At 43.2% G+C, this 20183-nt stretch overlaps 1 protein-coding gene across 1 annotated transcript in view; it reads right to left on the bottom strand.

Moving 5' to 3' along the window:
* Positions 1–3440: 3440 nt before the first annotated feature.
* Positions 3441–20183, bottom strand: part of mfhas1 (multifunctional ROCO family signaling regulator 1) — a 33833-nt gene continuing 17090 nt past the window's right edge. Inside the window, exons 2-3 of the mRNA XM_008423109.3 lie at positions 6480–6769; positions 3441–5607 (exon numbers count right to left, since the gene is read on the bottom strand). Of these exons, the coding sequence (XP_008421331.1) occupies positions 6645–6769 (125 nt within the window). The 3' untranslated portion in view covers positions 3441–5607; positions 6480–6644. The remainder of the gene's footprint in view (positions 5608–6479; positions 6770–20183) is intronic.

The following is a 20183-nucleotide window of genomic DNA, read 5'->3' as shown; positions in this document are numbered from 1 at the left end:
CTGGGAACGTCTGGCGGAGTCCCCTGTGAGACGGAGCTTTAACTCCCATCTCCGGCAGAACTTCGAACACGTTCCGGGGGACGTGGGGGACATTGAGTCTGAGTGGACCATGTTCCGTACCTCCATTGCCGAGGCGGCCTATCGGAGCTGCGGCCGCAAGGTTGTTGGTGCCTGTCGCGGCGGCAACCCTCAAACCCGTTGGTGGACACCTTCGGTGAGGGATGCTGTCAAGCTGAAGAAGGAGTCCTACCGGGCCTTTTTGGCCTGTGGGACTCCAGAAGCAGCTGATGGGTACCGGCGGGCGAAACGGCATGTGGCTCGGGTTGTCGCTGAGGCAAAAACTCGGGCGTGGGAGGAGTTTGGAGAGGCCATGGAGACAGACTTCCGTACGGCTTCGAGGCGATTCTGGTCCACCATCCGGCGTCTCAGGAGGGGAAGCAGTGCAGCACCAACACTGTTTATAGTGGGGATGGTGCGCTGCTGACCTCAACTCGGGACGTTGTGGGCCGGTGGGCGGAATACTTCGAAGACCTCCTCAATCCCACCAACATGCCTTCTGTTGAGGAAGCTGAGCATGGGGACTCTGGGCTGGGCTCTCCAATCTCTGGGGACGAGGTCGCTGAGGTGGTCAAAAAGCTCCTCGGTGGCAGGGCCCTGGGGGTGGATGAGATCCGCCCGGAGTTCCTTAAGGCTCTGGATGTTGCGGGGTTGTGTTGGCTAACGCGACTCTGCAATATCGCATGGACATCGGGGGCAGTTCCCCTGGACTGGCAGACTGGGGTGGTGGTCCCCCTGTTTAAAAAGGGGGACCGGAGGGTGTGCTCCAATTACAGGGGGATCACACTCTTAAGCCTCCCTGGTAAGGTCTATTCAGGGGTCCTGGAGAGGAGGGTCCGTCGGATAGTCGAACCTCGGATTCAGGAAGAGCAGTGTGGTTTTCGTCCTGGTCGTGGAACACTGGACCAGCTCTACACCCTCAGCGGGGTCCTGGAGGGTGCATGGGAGTTCGCCCAACCAGTCTACATGTGTTTTGTGGACTTGGAGAAGGCGTTCGACCGTGTCCCTCGGGGGCCCTGTGGGGGGTACTCCGGGAGTATGGGGTACCGGGCCCTTTGATACGGGCTGTCAGGTCCCTGTATGACCGGTGTCAGAGTCTGGTCCGCATTGCCGGCAGTAAGTCGGGCTCGTTTCCGGTGAGAGTTGGACTCCGCCAAGGCTGCCCTTTGTCACCGATTCTGTTCATTACTTTTATGGACAGAATTTCTAGGCGCAGCCGAGGTGTTGAGGGGATCCGTTTTGGTGGCCTTAGGATCGCGTCTCTGCTTTTTGCGGATGATGTGGTCCTGTTGGCTTCATCGGAACGTGATCTGCAGCTCTCACTGGAGCGGTTCGCAGCCGAGTGTGAAGCGGCCGGGATGAGGCTCAGTGCCTCCAAATCCGAGGCCATGGTCTTGAGCCGGAAAAGGGTAGAGTGCCTTCTCCGGGTCAGGGGGGTCGTCCTGCCTCAAGTGGAGGAGTTTAAGTATCTGGGGATCTTGTTCACGAATGAGGGAAGAAGGGAGCGGGAGATCGACAGGCGGATTGGGGCAGCGTCTACTGTGAAGCGGGCGCTGTACCGGTCCGTCGTGGTGAAGAGAGAGCTGAGCCAAAAAGCGAAGCTCTCGATTTACCGGTCGATCTACGTTCCCACCCTCATCTATGGTCATGAGCTTTGGGTCATGACCGAAAGAACGAGATCACGGGTACAAGCGGCCGAAATGGGTTTCCTCCGCAGGGTGGCTGGGCTCTCCCTTAGAGATAGGGTGAGAAGCTCGGTCATCCGGGAGGGACTCAGAGTAGAGCCGCTGCTCCTCCACGTCGAGAGGAGCCAGTTGAGGTGGCTCGGGCATCTGGTAAGGATGCCTCCTGGACGCCTCCCTGGTGAGGTGTTCCGGGCACGTCCCACCGGGAGGAGGCCTCGGGGAAGACCCAGGACACGCTGGAGGGATTACGTCTCTCGGCTGGCCTGGGAACGCCTTGGGATTCCCCCGGAGGAGCTGGAAGAAGTGGCTGGGGAGAGGGAAGTCTGGGCCTCCCTTCTGAAGCTGTTGCCCCGCGACCCGACCCCGGATAAGCGGAAGAAAATGGATGGATGGATGGATGGATAATCTGCCTTTCCAGTTAATCAGGAAATTGTTCCTTCAAAACAAAGGCATCACCACTCAAACAGGAAGTTAACCATAGTTAAAACTAATTAAAGATGCTATAGCTCTTATACCTTCTAAGTTATTAGTAAGTAATTTGCACATTAGTAAATAATTTGCAACATTTATCCACATACTGTAAAATGTTCTTACACTTAATCTTCATCTGTTGTGTTTGTTTAATGGTAACATGTGGAACAAAACAGGGTAACATGCAAAAAGTGTGTGAAACTACTGCTGTCACACACTTTATGACACTGACTTCCACTGTTCATTTATTAGGTTAAAGTTGCTTATTTGAGCAAATGACAGGTTTTATGACCGTTTTTAATTAAAAATGGTCTGGAAATGTATATTTTGGGCTAATTCTGCATTCAATAATCTGTTATTATTTGCTATCGTAGCAGCAGTATCTCACAGAGTTCTGGTCAGTGCATCATCTGAACATGGAGAGAGGATGGATGGAACACCAACAAAACTGAAGACATTGGTCAGCGACAGACTGACCAAGGAGGACATTAATCAGGGAAGCAGACAAGACTCCCATGGGAGCTCTGGAGGAGCTGGCCTTTACGGAACAGAAGCGGGAAGAAGGTTAAGGTTGCAGGTTGCAGTACTGTAGGACATCAAAAAGGTCGAAGGGGATCCTGATCAAATGAGATCAAAGTTATACTTTCTGAGCTACAAGAAAAAAGTTATGAGTAGTAGAAAAAATCCGACAGTGCATGGCCCCTGAACACACCATCTCCAAGTGAATCATGGTGGTGGCAACATCGTGTGTGTGAAGCTAGAGAAAGTTGATGGAAAGATCACTGGAGCTAAACACAGGCAAGGATCAGGAAAGTCTGATAGCCTGTAAAATAAGATACAGGAATGTAGATTTACTTTCCAGTAGGACAATAACTCTAAACTTAAGAGCCAGAATTAGGAAAAGGTTTAAGTTAAAGCATTATAATGTATTAGGATGGCCTATTCAAAGTCCAGTCCCAATCCTTGTCAGAATCAGTGATAAGACTTGAAAATTGCTGTCTACAAATTTCCATATCCAGTCTGAATGAGCTTGAGCTGCTGGACAAACCTTTTAGTCAAACCTACAGACAGACCTGCAGCTGGAACTGCAGCTGGATACAGCCTGTATACAAACACACATCACATTTTAAAATGTTGGGAACAATGCATAATTTTCCTTCCAGATTAGAACTGGAAGAAAAATGTATAATTAAAAGAAGTAAAGAACAACACACAGGGGAGTACCCATTAAAGCCAGATATCGATTTATTTGGTATTCATATTGAAACCAGCTACATATAAAACCTTTAGTGCATGTCTCTCAAGTCATGCACAGCATTGCACTGTATATATGCCACAGTTTAACACGTTGTGTCTAAGTAGAAAAATAAAGATATTATTTACATGAAAGAAAACAGTCTTTAGTTTAATCCTGCAGAAAAGCTCTTTAGAGTGGGAACAACCAGATCTCATCCTTTCACAGCAGTCACTGTTCTGAATGGTTCAGTTGTTCAGCCAGAGGTGGCAGTTTAGAGAAAAATGTGAACACTCTGCTCTGCTAACATGTGGCCTGTTGAAGGGCGTGTGAGGAAGAGGAGATTAGTGGATCACCAGCCATCATTCAGGGTCTGATGAAGTGCAGACCACAAGGCCATGATGAGCGGTGTCCAGGAACTCTCTGCTTAGTGTTGAAACGTTCTTCAGCTGCTGAATGGTAGATAGTTTTTTTGTTTCACTTTCGGTCTGTTCCATTCTGCACTTCATGTCACATTTCCACAGCTCTGATGGATCCCGTTGGGCAGCAGCAGGGATCTACATCCCAACACCTCATCAGAATGTAGAATGTCTTCTGATGTTCTAATGAGGCTCATTTGTAACATTAACACAAATAACCTTTAAGGAGGTACTAAAAATATTTTTGCATTAGGTTCACATGTCTGTGTGAATCAATTATTGTAATTAATTAACTTTTCAATAATGTTCTAATTTATTGACACACACACACACTTACGCACGCACGCACACACACACACACACACACACACACACACACACACACACACACACACACACACATGTAAATGTCTGAGTTGACTTATAATAAGAATCAAGCTTTCTTTAGTAGTCAGTGTTTGAAAAATCTGGATTTTGAGAGGAATGTTATGTGAGTGATGTGGATCCAGTCCCACAGCTAGGCTGTCTTCTCCAAGATGTCTATCAGATCCAGATGTAGGAAATTCTGGCACAATAAAACTAACTGCATGTGGAGAGAAAAACATGAAAGTAACTAACAGGAAAAGTTCTTGCAAAGTTCTGTGGGAGCAGTTCCAGCTGGAACAATTAGGAGGCACCTTTGCAAAAACATTTTTATCATTGTTGTTTATTGTGGCGCCATCTAGTGGCCAGGCCTTCTGTCCTCAGGTCAACAACAAGCCTGACAACCGAAACCCTTCATTACATAAGACACATATCTGTGGTCATCCTTAAACCCTGATGCATTCACTGTCCTGGGAAGGGAAACTTATTTTTGTCATTACCTGTACATTATGCACAGGGTTGCTACAGATTTTTCATTTTCAAAATCACGTCATTTTTCATTCTCTGACATCTCAGTAAAGTTGTTAACAATAAATTTCCAGCAGATATTTTAAGCTATCTTTTAGAAAATTGGATTTGGGGGAAAAGTCTGGAAATGTTTCACTGCATTCCCTAAACAACATGTGTGATCATAGCCGCAATGGGCAGTGAAAGGGCAGGCCTTAAAGGGACAGTTCAAGAGTTTTAAAGTGAAATATCGTTGAATGGTTGAGAGTAGTTAATATCTTACAGTTGTTTCTAGAAGAACCACCTGAAAGGCTTCCGAGCCCATGGTGGCTCTGCTGCTGTCTAATCCTCAGCTTCATGGATCGTCTGATGGTAAAATAAAATGGAGTTTTCCAGATATTTCCTGAAGCCCCGCCCAGAAACAGCTTTGATTTGTGTGAGAAATGACATGAAGTGATTAGAACGTCCAGACCAGCTCGACCTTCTGGCTGCTTCTCTGATATCTAAATGATCCTCCTGCATCTTTGGCTCCACCTGCTGGCCTGTCTTCTGCAGTTACATTTAGTTAGGACCTGACTGAGATGTCTGTGATGAATGACTGTGACTTGTGGTCTGCACTGAATAGCTGCATGTGAGAGTAAAGACAGCCTGCTCCTGCTCTCCTCCACGCTGCCCTGCAGGTCTGCAGCTTCAGGATGGGAGCCTTCTTCCAAATAAATGCACCATGAGTTTGAGACTACTATTCAGATTCACTGTTTCATCTCAGAGTCCAGGGAGAAACTTCTGAAACAGCGTTTGTGGTTGATGCTACAGAATGCTGAGCCGCTCCTCCGTCTGCACCAGGCTGACGCCAACAGACAGAGCCACAAACCTACAACACAGAAATATTCAGGTAAAAACAGAAACACCAAACAGCAGCTTCATGAAAACATGAACTTACTCTGTCCCAACCATTAGACATCAAACTTCAATTTGAAGGAAAAGTGGAAGAGATGACAGTTCATCTGGAACATTTAAGATGTTAACTCCTTCATAATAAGTTTTATTAGGTATTCCCAGAGACCGAGCGAGACACCAAGAGTGTCCTGGTCTGGACAGACTTTGGTCCACTTAAGAGACTGAGAGTCAAACAAATCAAAGGTCAGCAGGTGCAGAAGATCCTTCATGAACACATTAGAAGGAGACCACAGCACAGTGACACTCATCATTATGGTAAATGGGACTTTTACTGATTTGTCTCAACCATGAATTAAATTAGTTTCATATTTTCCATTCTATTGATGAATATTTTTCAAAAGAAATCTGGTTTACTGAGACACCATAATCCATTTTATTTATGGTTTTGGTTATGTGAGGTTTTTATTTTGGTTTTTATCGTTTTTGGTTGTAGTGTTTTGTTTTGGATATTCTATATATCTGCCACTTTCTTGGTCTTTAAGAGAGTGAACTTGCATCACTATGCCATTATCAAAATATTACTTGAAAATGGTCTCAAAACAACAATATTATAATTTTTTCGCAAAAATTACTGGGAAAATTTATCATCTAGCAAAATTAGTTCCGGTGACAGGCCCAAGCAAATTTGTATTAAACTCCTGGAATTGGATCTCAGCTCTGTTGGTATTTTGTGGATTGTTTCATAAAAACCACAGATTTACACGAGGCCTGCCAGTTCTGACAGGAAGCAGTCTGATGTCCAGGCAGGATGAGGCAGATGAAGGAACAGCAGGAAATGTTTTCTACCTAAACGTTGATGTGAGCTCCAGTGTTGGCAGAAGCAGCGGTGCTGATGATGGAGGAGGACAGCAGGAGTGGTGGGGGACGTGGCGTCTGGAGACACTGTGAGATGAGCCGGGGCAGCCATGTTTTTGTGTAGATGGGTGTGAGGGCTGGGGGGTGGCAGTGGAGTCACTTGGGGCTCGTAGCTGTGGGAGTGGGGGGGTAAACCAGGGCCACGTCGACCCGCTCCGAGCCATTCTTTGGACAGATGATCTCAGTCAGACCGTCGGGCCGCGGCTGGCTCAGCAGCTCACCTGGAACAGGACGACAGCACAGCTCAACACCAGTACACCCAGTACACCCAGTACACAGAACATTTAAACCTAATTCTGAATCACAGTCTGTAAACTGTTGGGGATTTTTTTCCAGCTCAGACTCCTGAAGAAATCAGAATGTTAAATAAGTGATGTCACTCATTTTGTTGGCTCAAACTGGTAAAGCAGTAGTGCTATTTATCCACTAGGTGGCAGCAACATATTTCTGTGACTGTGCAGACGAAGGTCAGTCATGCATGTGTGTTTGTGACTGATAAACAGGGGTGAAAGTAAGGGGGTACGGCAGGGTACTGCGTACCCCTACAAGATTTAGCGGGGATACGCAGTACCTGCGAGAGAGGGGAGCGGCTGTCTGCTGTAAAGAATTAGTGGGTTCACTGTGCAGCCGTGAGTTCACCAACTAATCAGCTGTGACTGAATAGTTTTTCAAGAACGATCTAAAACACAACTTAATCAGTTAATAAATAGCTTTTTTTCTCATTTCATATTGTTTCTGAACTCTTAATGCTTTGCTAGAGCAGCGGTGCAATATGTTGATCGCGGAAGGTTTTGAGTGGATCTCAGCATCAGGTGACAAACTGAACGCAGCCAGGAGGCTGAGACCAGCACGTCCTCCTCTGGCTCGCTTAAAACATTCGTAACTTTATTAAAGAACAAAAAAATAAAAAATAAAAAAATCAACAAAACGTGTTCAAATTAATGACCCAACAACATCTCAGTGATTATTATGTCAACAAGGTGTTGCGCAATCCTGTGCGTTTTGGTTCTATTACCAAAATAACAAGCAGAGCAGGAGTTTAAAATTAACTAATCAACCACCACTGTGTTCAGGGAGGCTTATTAATAATCGCAAAATAAATATCAAGCCTGCAAACCTAATATCGTAACGGACTGAATGTTATGTTTTTAACATAATCTCTGGTCGGCTCGAGGAGCACAGGAGGTTGCCATGGCAGCGGGTGTGTTTAAATGACAGAGAGAGAGAGAGAGAGAAAAGATGTGACTGGTTTAGAGTTAATCACCTGTTCGGGCTGTTTTACCTTTGTTTACCTTTGCTGTGGCTCTTTACAGCCGCTGTAGTTTATGAACGTTCAATAAACGACAAACTTGGACTAATTACCTCGTTCTTTGTGACTATATGTCATTTACAACAAACATCAAACACGGTAAATATGTTTCATGAAGTATTTAACAAACAAATGGCTTCTACCGCGATAATTATGTAAAATTAAATCGTCTAATTTAAAAATAATAGTTTTATTGCTCTCTGGCATCTTGCTTTAAGCTCAGAGTCTGAGACATTTTTCCTCTATCAAAATTTTTTTCGTCTCTTATTTAGTGGAAATATTGATGTTGATGATACTTAATGACAACCTTTTTCAACCTTTATAGCTCCACTGTTGAAAATGAGGCTCTAACATTTACAAATGACATTGAAATAAAATCCAGTCCAACATCTGGTTTGAGGTGATTCCTCTGGAACCTGTTGGATGAAAAATATCCCAACTTCAGAAGATGTGCTTTAAACCTAACAGAACTCTGTGGTTCCTCCTGTCAGTATGAGAGTCGGGGTGAGGAGGCGCCATGTTAGGAAGAGAAGTGGAAACTGCAGGATCTTCAGAACAAACAGGTCATGATGCTTGGCTACTGATTATCCCTCTGTCTGGACACAGGATCAATAGAACCATTTAAAAAGCTAAATAGAATGATTATATGCCAGACATGGAAAACTGGGATGACTCCATGCCATGATGTTCAGGATTTAGGTCTCATGGCATCTCAATGTGTCAACATTGCAGCCAGTGGGCTGAGGGAAATACAGCTTGATTTTGTGGCAATTCAAGAGCTACCAGCTTTTATCACTTCGCAAAAAATTTCATCAGCACAGAAACTCCAAAGCACACAAAGAAGCAATTTTTTGTATGAATATATTATATAGTGTATAATATACTTTTGTCATAGTACTCCCAAGAATTTAAAACTACTTTCACCCCTGCTGATGAACAGGCCTTCATCTTGAGTCTTTCTCCGGCAGCTTAAAGAAGGTCACAGCCTTCTTCTGGAACCTTCTCACTGATTCTCTTTTTCAGAAGCCATTGGTGAGCTAACAGGAAGTAAAGATTGTTGTAGAAAATAAAACCAGAGAAACCAGAGTGTTTAGAGTTATTCTCAGTGTAGGAATGTTCCATTAAAGCATAAATACAACAATAATACACAAAGTGATGACACAATTACAGGAAATATGAAACACCTTTAATGTCTCCCAACAGAACATCCCATTGTTCTTCCTAGACATATTGGTGGTGAGGTCAAACCTGCCAGTCTGAATTCAGGTCACAAGTTTTTCCATTTTCCTGCAGCACCAACCATTGTTTGTGCTTGTGGCTATTTTTATGATCCCCTTGGCAATTTTGTGCTTGAAGAGATTACAATAAGGGAAAATTTTTATCCGAAAACACACACACACACACGCACGCACGCACAGACACGCACACAGACACACACATACACACAGACACGCACACACACACACACACACACAGTACAGATGCACTGATCCCAGGCCTGTTTCTCCTACGGGCTGAAAACAAAAACAAGCTGCAGCCTGAGGGATCAGCAGAGATCAGCACAATGTGACTGTTTCCAGTATTTTTCCTCCTTGTCTGATAATCAGCCCTGAGCAGATTAAAGGGGAGCAGAGGAATATCCCTTAAGCTTTCAGATTAAAGCACTTTTTCCACCCAAATGCAAGCAATAACTTCCATTAAAATGTAGCCATTCAGCTGATTCACACCTGAATATAGCAGGAAGCATCAGGTTCTTTGTGACATGCTGCATGTTGGGAAGTGCAATGTAGTAACTGTATTCCTATTCAAAGTCAAAGCTGTAAGAAAAACTGGATTTAATCTGAAGAGCAATTCATCCTGACAGCATCTGGCAGATCATTGAGATTCTGAAAATCTTTATTTTGTTTAACAAACTCACACAAAAAAACTTTTCTAACAATACGTATACAGTTTGAAACACTGTTTTGTATGTGAAAACAAGTTTTCTTTTCAAAAATATTATTGAAATGTACCTACAGTTATGTGTGCATGGCAGGACAACAGTGTGCCATTCAGGAAAGAAGCTGTTATTGGACCACATCTATGAATACTGTCAGGTTTTGATAGAAACATTCCTTCTGTCTTCTTTAGAAGGAGAAGAAGAAAACAAGCCAACATGATTAGAACAGAGTTTAATGTTTTGTGGTTAGTGTAGTCAGGATATTGAGCTGAGTCCAGTTTCCATTCTAACCTGCTGAATGCAGAAGAAGCTGTTCTGAACAACAGACTTTAATATGAGTTGGCCATTAGGAGGAATATTTCTGCATATGTTCACATTTTTATCCGGAAGAGGGTCACCCCTCATCTCCAACCCCCACAAATTCCTTTGTGCTGTTTGGATTTCAGCATCTCATTCAATTAATTACCCTGAGGAGCAGAGTTTGATCCAGCTGAACTCTGAACAAGTTGAATGATAAGATAAGAATTGTTCTGAAAAAAAAGTACAGCCAGCTCTGGGCTCACGTCGCCATGGCAGCAGGCAGGAACAAACAAAACCACAGCATCACTCAACATGGCGGAGGAGTCATGAAAACCAGTCCTGCTGTTCTACAGTAGTTGACTAACAGCCTCATGAGTGCTGTATCTCAGTCACCTGAAGATGTCTGTGTTACGATCCGGAGCCTGGGTCTCCGCTCCATCCTACAGCTCAGCACTGATCAGATGATCTGGTTTATCTGTTAAACACCATATCTTGCCCCAACAACAAGATATGGTGTTGTTGTGTTGGGGCCGCTGCAGGACGGGACATCTCCCGTCCTGCAGCGGGAGATGTCCCTAATTCCGTTTTAATGGGTGCGTTCTTCTTTTATTTCCAATTTTGACTTCCAATGATTCACTTTGTAATGGTCTCACTATCGTGTCTTGTACCAAAACTAACCATCAGCCAAACTCCTTTCACACGAGTCAGGATTAATTAGTTCTTCCTTTATTTCCATGTAGAATGGAGTGAAACTGTCAAAACACAAACAACTCAGGATGAGCTCAGAGCAGCTTACAGAAGTGTTTTACATTCAGTTGCATACATTAGAAGTACAACTGATACAACAGCTACCTCAGAATGCTATGAGCTGCAATGCTATGTAACGACCTGAGAAATCTTAGCAGCCTGCTAGTTAGCAATGACGTAACACATAATCAAATCGCCCGCAGGTATTTCCAAAACAAATTCAATAAACAAGTTACTTCTTTTATCATATGTTAACATAAAGGCTCGTTTTGAAGTATAAGCTGCTACTTACAGGCATTGCTTCGAAGAACTCGACTTGGAATGCGGCGTTCATAACAGACACGTCTGTTCATCTGGTCTACCGCTAGCAAACAACCGTACTGATTAAATAACATAAAAGTCAAGCAGTTCCCTAAAAGTCCAACAGATGGCAGCAATGCACCATGCAAAACAAAACACCCACAGTTTACAGGACACACTTCCTGCTAAAGAGCCCCCTGGTGGTTGAAGAAAAATCCACATATAAACCGGAAAAATACGGTATATGAAAAAAAAATCTGAATTCTCTCTGGTATTGTTCAGGGGGCCGGACCAAATGTGGAGGCGGGCCGGATCCGGCCCGCGGGCCGTAGTTTGGGGACCCTTGATGTAATGTGTTCTAAATGGAAGAACAAGATAGAAAACAGTAACCCAGCAGCTTTAGGAAGCCCAGAGGGTCATGTTTAGACATTCCAGCAGGAAGGATCTAACACATGCTGCAGCATCTGGTGACCTGCCAGATGTAGAGATAATCGATGCAGAAACCCCAGGATTGTCTGAATAATTCCTGGCAATCCTATTGAGCTTATGAAAAGGATTCCAGCCCAGGAGCTCAGTCAGCTCTAACAAGGACAGCAAACTTTCACAAGCTTTCATTTTAGTTCTGTTCTCATATGGCAATGATAAACGTAAACAAGTCTGGATTACATTTTAATTTAATATTCTAAGATACGTAATTGATTTATAGGTCATTCTGTGTTTTTCAGCCATTTTGACTTTGTATAAATATATTAATGAGTTGAAAAGACATGATGATCTGTTTGTTGTAGGGCCACCTTTAAGTTGACCTCATCTTATCAGGCAGCCTTCCAAATCAAACACAAACAAGTTCCAGGTAAACGGGCTGAGTATGCCGTCAGCCGTTATCAGCACAGAGCTCACAGTGGATATCAATACTCTCTTATTCACGCTAATGGAATATGCAGCTCTGCAAACTGTTGACGGGTTTGGGCTGGACAGGATGCTGCTCTGTTTGCTTTGCGCTAAGCTAACAAAATGAAGAAGGAAGTAAGCCCACATTGTTTACCAAGAAAGCATCACACGCTCACCTTCTCTCCTAAAAGTCTTGAGACTAAAATCAGGCTCACAGGCAGCACAAAATTACTTTTCACATCAATCAGGTCTGACTAATGACCTGCCGGTTGGAAACTTAGAAATCTGGTCTGTTTCCAATCAGTTAAGGCAGCACACCTTTGTACTGCTGCAGTCTTCTTTGACAACCATATCACCAAGAAAACAAGTCAAACTTTGTTGTTTTCAGTATCAATTATGTGTTTACAAAATAAAAAAATTCTACTTCAGGAACCAGGGTCGTTTTCTGGGGTCATTAATATTCAGGGTTGAAATTTACCACCTAAATAAAATTGTTATACAAAATTATTACATTATTACAATATTAAAATGTTGCTAAAAACATATACATTTCAGTATTTACTGTAGTAGAAAAGTTGGTTTATGATATTTATTTGTTTTATTTTGGAAATAAAAATATTGATACTCTTTAGGCTTGTTGTGTCTATTTTATTTTCAGGAAAATTCTAAATGTCTTTATTCATGTTTGAAGGACAATCAGCCTCCAGTCGCCCTGCAAAAATGGCTGGATGTTGTAAAGTAGCTCTTAAAACTGGAGTATGTAATAAACAATTTATTACATATTTGTAGCCTAGCAGATATCAAGCAGGAGGGTGTAACTTACAAAGCTAGAAAACAAAAAAAAAGCTATAAAAAAAGCTATTAAAAAAGCTATAAAACGAAAGTCTGACTTTGCCAAAGCTAGTTGTGGTGAAAAAAACAAGGGGTCCGAAATTTATGAATTGTTAGGCAAGATTTCAAAACACAAATTTTAGATGAAAAAAAACCCTACAATACTGTGAGATCACAGCACCAACATTGATATTAGAGAATACATGAGATCACGTGTATAGCTATCACATGTCTGCAGGTGTCAATAGGAGGAATAGAGGCAGAATGAGAGCAGCTGAGGGCCGGAGCCTCCGGCTGAATCAGCTCCTCCTCCACTTCCTCTGTCTGACTGAGAGGAGTCACACTGTGACCCTCACAGGCCTGATTTCAAAACACAGGAATGCTCACCCCGACTGCAAAATACATAATGCATCCACACATATACACACACCTCCCTCCACAAACACTGCAGGTAGAGGAATGACTTTCTTTGGCTCTTACCGTTCCCCCCCAAACACCCTCCTTGGCTTCTCCGAAACGGTTTTCAATTGCAGCCATAAAAGGAAACGGACATTTCTGCCTGAGCAGCAAAAGTTTTCCTGTCTCCAGGAAACTCCCACTGGGATGTCATGGCGAGTTTCGAGGGTCTGCTTCATTCACAAGCTTCAGCACAACAACTCAGACTTCCTATTAAACTTCCTCTTCCATTGTGAGTGTGTGTTGTAAGGAAGAATGGCTGGACTTTCAGGATTTCTTTATCACCGAGTCCCACAGTAGCAGAGAACAATGAACAATGTGTTTTCTCTCAGACTAAAGTATGCATGCTGAGATTCTGACCTCCACCAATCTGGTTCCAGTGCTTATTTAGTCCCAGAAACACTAAATACATCTTGCATTAACTAGTACTGTCAGTGATGTTGTTTTTGTTCTATATTATGTGTTTTGTCTCTGGGGTTTCTTGGTTCTCCTTATCCTTCTTTCTCTCCTCTATTCTCTTCTCCCTCTTTACCTTTTACATTTTTACACCACCTCTCTCCCTTTCTTTTTTCTTTTTTTTCAATTTCTGCATCCATGACATTTGATGTAAGGCCTAAACCCAGAACAATGAACCCAGCGCAGAGCTCAACCAATACTGACAATAAATGGGTCCAAAAGCATCTGCATCCTGTGAGGTGATTACTTTTGGACAATAGCCTGGTAAGAAGGAGGAGAGCAACAAGACTACAAAGCAATAAAGACAGACTGAAGGCCTGCAGGATGGCTACTGCAGAGTTATTTTCTCTGGTGAATCCTCCTACAGATTTTTTGCTTTATCTGAAATTATTTGTTCAAACAAGAAAAGCTGAGAGCTACATTAAATCTACATTAAAGCTGTCCTCATACACTCCCTCTGGGGATGTTTCCTATCAAAGAGTGGACGTATTCACAATTCTTTCCAGTAAGCTGGACCCACGGTGAGGAAACTCCACAGATCTATGCCGCTGACAAGTTGTTGCTTGTAAATAGTAGGTGGAGAAAGAGATGCAGCACCAATAAGACAATATTAGGTCAATATCTGTCAGGCTGAGGCCCATAATGCAAAATCTGCAGTCAGAATGAACTGCAGAAGTTACGATTTAGTGTATCAACAGTAGGAACATTGATTCTTAAAAGCAGTTTCATGTATTTGTAAGTTAAGCTAATGGAATGTTTTCGATTATTCTCTAATGTCTCATGGAGGGACTCTGCAGGATGAGACTATCACTCTGCTCAATCAGCAAAGTTCATATTTTACTTCCACTATCCGGTTTTTGTGTCTGCAGGGGACTTAGACACTTCTGAGGAACGTTTATCTAATACAGTAAAGAATTATGTACATTTGTGTGACTCTTCATTAAATAACTACTATAATAATAACTGACTGTCAAATGGTGGAAGCCTCCTGGATGGAAACTGCAACATCGTTGGCAAAAAGCAAAGAGGATAAAGGGAGGGAAACGGAACAACCACTGGCCACGCTTTCTCTTGCATCATGGAGAACACTGAGTTTTTTGCAGCAGTTTGGATCAACACAGGAACGAACTTCATTTTAGGCAGGGGTCAGAGTTCAACAGACGACAATTAATTTTGATAGTGATTTCAGAAAACCCAGCCTGACTCCACAGAGCTGACTTCAGGATTCAGGCCCAACATGGAGCTCGGCCATCAGAACCCTCCTAAGCTTCAGGTGTGATGTGACCTTTCCAGCAGAAACCAGAGCAGCACCACCTCCCGCAGCGACTGCAAATAGTCGTCAGTTCAGGTTGCAAGGCTGCACACGTCTGCAAGCTGGGCGGCACGACTGCCACTCATAATGAGGTCGCTGTGTGCAGATGAATAGGTTCACAGCAGCTGCTGGGAGGCTGGCAGAGGCCACCGGCTCAGACTGGGGATTAACACAGCACTGTGTTAAAAGGGTGGATCAACCAAACACACGCACACAAAATGCTGAAGGTTGAAAAAGTACTGGAAACTCTTTAGCGCACCTCTGTCTCAGGAAGTGATGTACCTTATTTTAGAAAAGTTCTCATCCAAACTTAAGAGAATAAGTTGGAAAATATCTGATAGAAAAATGTGGAACTAAGGAAACTGAGTCCTGCAGAAGCTGCCAGGCTGATGATCTCAGCTGTCCCTGTCGCTTTTTATCTCTTTTGATCCTTTTTGATAAAATGAACAACAACCTGAGCTGCCAGTAGTGACAGCTTTGGGCTCCAACAGAAACTATAGCAGCTCTGAGGAGCTCTGCAAGCCTTCGCTAGCTGCACTGGATGAACGCAGGATGTGTGAAATGGAGCAGAATGAGTGGGGAGGATAGGCTCAGAGAACCGGCCCACACTGGCAGTTCAGCGCCTTCTGATGAACCCAGCACCATCTTTCTTCAGGAATGTTTGGCCCGGAAAGCCAGAAACACGACTACAGATGCTGCTTACAGAAACCAAGCTGAAGTCTAGTTCAGTTAGAATGGAGGAAGTTCTGTTCATGGGTTGGACAGATTGTTCCTCAGTATGCAGCAGTGAGGCTCATCACTCCTCTACTATCCCTCCACTAACTCACTTTTTATTTTATTTGTTACACAATTATTCCTCTGAAATAATTATTCTCAAAGCAAACTGAAAGTGACTCTTCCATCCATCCATGGCATCAAATCATTTCTATCCATGTTTCTATTTACAGAGCTGCAGGGGGCCAGATGCACCATGCTGCTCTGAGGGGAATGTGGAGACCACCTAGGCTAACCTGCATATTTTTGGTCTGTGGAAGGAAGATGGAGTACCAGGAGAGAACCCACCAAGTAAACATGCAAACAACCTGCAGAAAGGCTCTAGACTAGGATCTGAACCCAGGACAACACAGTGCAGTCCTGATTCATCTCCCTAACACATCCAATCTGTTCCTGTCACATTTCAGGGACAAAAACAGATTATTTATCTAAAAGTAATATTCAAAGCTTCATGCTTAAGGCTAATGTGGCTACAGAGAGTCTGCTTCAGATAAACTCACACTCAGTCAGGATGACACACTGTGGATCACTGTCAGCTGGACTGGGAACACATCATTATAGACCAGCTGTTAATGGCTGGTCTCTCTCTCTCTCACACACACACACACACACACACACGCACGCACGCACGCACACACACACACACACACACACACACACACACACACACACACACACACACACACACACACACACACACACACACGCACACAGCTAGCAGAGTTGCATTTTTCAGGGGAATTAGAGAGCTTCTGTTAACCAGCTCTACAGGAGAAACTTCTGGCCATAAACTTCTATCTGTCAGTACTATATATTCCAACATTGTTTTACAGACCAGATTTTGCAGATGAGTGGCAGTTATTTGCTTTTCTATGGACGTTTATAGGGTGATGATTTAAGGTCCTTTTCATGAGGAAAACTGTTCAGCCTGCAGCTCCAGGGCTGGCCCTCATCCCTGTTATTATGCCAAACCTGCTGTTCTGTCCTGTCTGGAGAGAAATCATTAAAGCAGATCCATGCATGGTGGCTGGAGTAGCTGCACTCAGTGTTACAGGTGGATCTGAGCAGGTAAGAGCACAGCAAGGCATCACTGCAGCTGCAGAGCAGCAGAGTATGAGGGGCCGTTTAGGACAAAATCTATGTTTTGTCTCTCACACACTACAAGAAACTCACGCACACTCAAAAAAACATCACGCACACTCAGAAAAACATCACGCACACTCAGAAAAACATCACGCACACTCCAAAAAAACATCACGCACACTCAAAAAAACATCACGCACACTCAAAAAAACATCACGCACACTCCAAAAAACATCACGCACACTCAAAAAAACATCACGCACACTCAAAAAAACATCACGCACACTCAAAAAAACATCACGCACACTCAGAAAAACATCACGCACACTCCAAAAAAACATCACGCACACTCAGAAAACATCACGCACACTCAAAAAAACATCACGCACACTCAAAAAAACATCACGCACACTCAGAAAAACATCACGCACACTCCAAAAAAACATCACGCACACTCTAAAAAACATCACGCACACTCAAAAAAACATCACGCACACTCCAAAAAAGCATCACGCACACTCTAAAAATACTCAAATTGCGTATACATACTACTAAAATGTCTCACGCACACACATTTTATCTTTCTTGCACACATACACTGTATTAACAACTCGCACACACACACAAATGCTATCTTTCTCGCTCACATACACACTACTAACATGTCGCACACACACACAAACGCTATCTTTCTCGCTCACATACACTACTAACATGTCGCACACACACACAAAAGCTATCTTTCTCGCACACACACACAAATGCTATCTTTCTCGCACACATACACACTACTAACATGTCGCGCACACACACAAATGCTATCTTTCTCGCACACACACAAACGCTCTTTCTCGCACACATACACAAACGCTATCTTTCTCGCACACATACATGGTACTAACTCGCACACACACACAAACGCTATCTTTCTCGCACACATACATAAATGCTATCTTTCTCGCACACATACACTGTACTAACAACTCGCACACAAATGTTTCTCTCACATACACAAGACTAAAGTTGCGCGCACACACTCACACACTCGTTTTATGTATGTGTGAGAGCGAGACTCTTTTTTTGAATGTGTGAGAGCGAGACTCTTTTTTTGAATGTGTGAGAATTGTCACGGAAGAGGCGGGGCATAATTTTTTGATCAACTGCGCATGCGTTGATCCTAAACTATAAGCTTCGATTGTTGACTCACTGTATGTTCTATTACTTAGTATATTTGTGCTTTTAAATATATATAGAACTTTAAACTTTCTTGTAACTTAAATGTACTATAGAAATAAATAAATCTGATTGATTGATTAGAAATAGCAAAATTGCTGTAGTACAATCTGTCCACTGGGTGCCAGCATTACAGGAATTATTAACCGGCGCCAACTAGTGCCGAAGAAGAAAGAGTAAACCTTGGTGCGCTGCGGCCGGGAGTTGTGGAGAACCCCCGGCCGACATTAGCGTTCATAAATCGGATCAACCTTGTGCTAAACGCCCCTACTCCCCGGAGCTCGAATATCGAATATCCAACTTGAAACTAACTTCACTGCGGTCCAATACCGCCTCGGTTTGAACTAGAGTTAGCCATGTTCGGTATAGCAGACTCTTTCTTCTTCGGCACTAGTTGGCTGTAATGCTGGCACCCAGTGGACAGATTGTACTACAGCAATTTTGCTATTTCTAATCAATCAATCAGATTATTTATTTCTATAGTACATTTAAGTTACAAGAAAGTTTAAAGTTCTATATATATTTAAAAGCACAAATATACTAAGTAATAGAACATACAGTGAGTCAACAATCGAAGCTTATAGTTTAGGATCAACGCATGCGCAGTTGATCAAAAAATTATGCCCCGCCTCTTCCGTGACAATTCTCACACATTCAAAAAAAGTCTCGCTCTCACATTCGAAAAACGAGTCTCGCTCTCACACATTCAAAAAAAGAGTCTCGCTCTCACACATACATAAAACGAGTGTGTGAGTGTGTGCGCGCAACTTTAGTCTTGTGTATGTGAGAGAAACATTTGTGTGCGAGTTGTTAGTACAGTGTATGTGTGCGAGAAAGATAGCATTTATGTACGTGTGCGAGAAAGATAGCGTTTGTGTGTGTGTGCGAGTTAGTACCGTGTATGTGTGCGAGAAAGAAAGCGTTTGTGTGTGTGTGCGACATGTTAGTAGTGTATGTGAGCGAGAAAGATAGCGTTTGTGTGTGTGTGCGACATGTTAGTAGTGTATGTGAGCGAGAAAGATAGCGTTTGTGTGTGTGTGCGAGATGTTAGTAGTGTGTATGTGAGCGAGAAAGATAGCGTTTGTGTGTGTGTGCGAGTTGTTAGTACAGTGTATGTGTGCGAGAAAGATAGCATTTATGTACGTGTGCGAGAAAGATAGCGTTTGTGTGTGTGTGCGAGTTAGTACCGTGTATGTGTGCGAGAAAGAAAGCGTTTGTGTGTGTGTGCGACATGTTAGTAGTGTATGTGAGCGAGAAAGATAGCGTTTGTGTGTGTGTGCGACATGTTAGTAGTGTATGTGAGCGAGAAAGATAGCGTTTGTGTGTGTGTGCGAGATGTTAGTAGTGTGTATGTGAGCGAGAAATATAGCTTTTGTGTGTGTGTGCGAGTTGTTAGTACAGTGTATGTGTGCAAGAAAGATAAAATGTGTGTGCGTGAGACATTTTAGTAGTATGTATACGCAATTTGAGTATTTTTAGAGTGTGCGTGATGCTTTTTTGGAGTGTGCGTGATGTTTTTTTGGAGTGTGCGTGATGTTTTTTAGAGTGTGCGTGATGTTTTTTAGAGTGTGCGTGATGTTTTTTTGGAGTGTGCGTGATGTTTTTCTGAGTGTGCGTGATGTTTTTTAGAGTGTGCGTGATGTTTTTTAGAGTGTGCGTGATGTTTTTTAGAGTGTGCGTGATGTTTTTTTGGAGTGTGCGTGAGTTTCTTGTAGTGTGTGAGAGACAAAACATAGATTTTGTCCTAAACGGCCCCTCATAGCAGAGAGTAACGGCACAGACAGGGACAGAGAAAAGAAGGAATCCAGCTGAGCTGTCCAGACCTCTGGGGAGTGGAAACTATGTTACATGTTGCTTGTTTTGAAATATTTTCTTTCAAGGTCAAATTCTGGACTTCAAATTGCTTGAAAATCAAATTTAACCCTTTCCAAATTGATGGGTACCAACATTAACTTTTTTTCCTTGGTGATGTACAGCATGGGCAGACTTTGCTTTTCAGAGGCA

Source organism: Poecilia reticulata, chromosome 12 (genome assembly GCF_904066995.2).
Source record: "Poecilia reticulata chromosome 12, P_reticulata-male-v2, whole genome shotgun sequence".
Classification (NCBI taxonomy): domain Eukaryota; kingdom Metazoa; phylum Chordata; class Actinopteri; order Cyprinodontiformes; family Poeciliidae; genus Poecilia; species Poecilia reticulata.
The sequence above is the reverse complement of the archived record's forward strand: the minus strand, read 5'-3'. Positions and strand labels throughout refer to the sequence as shown.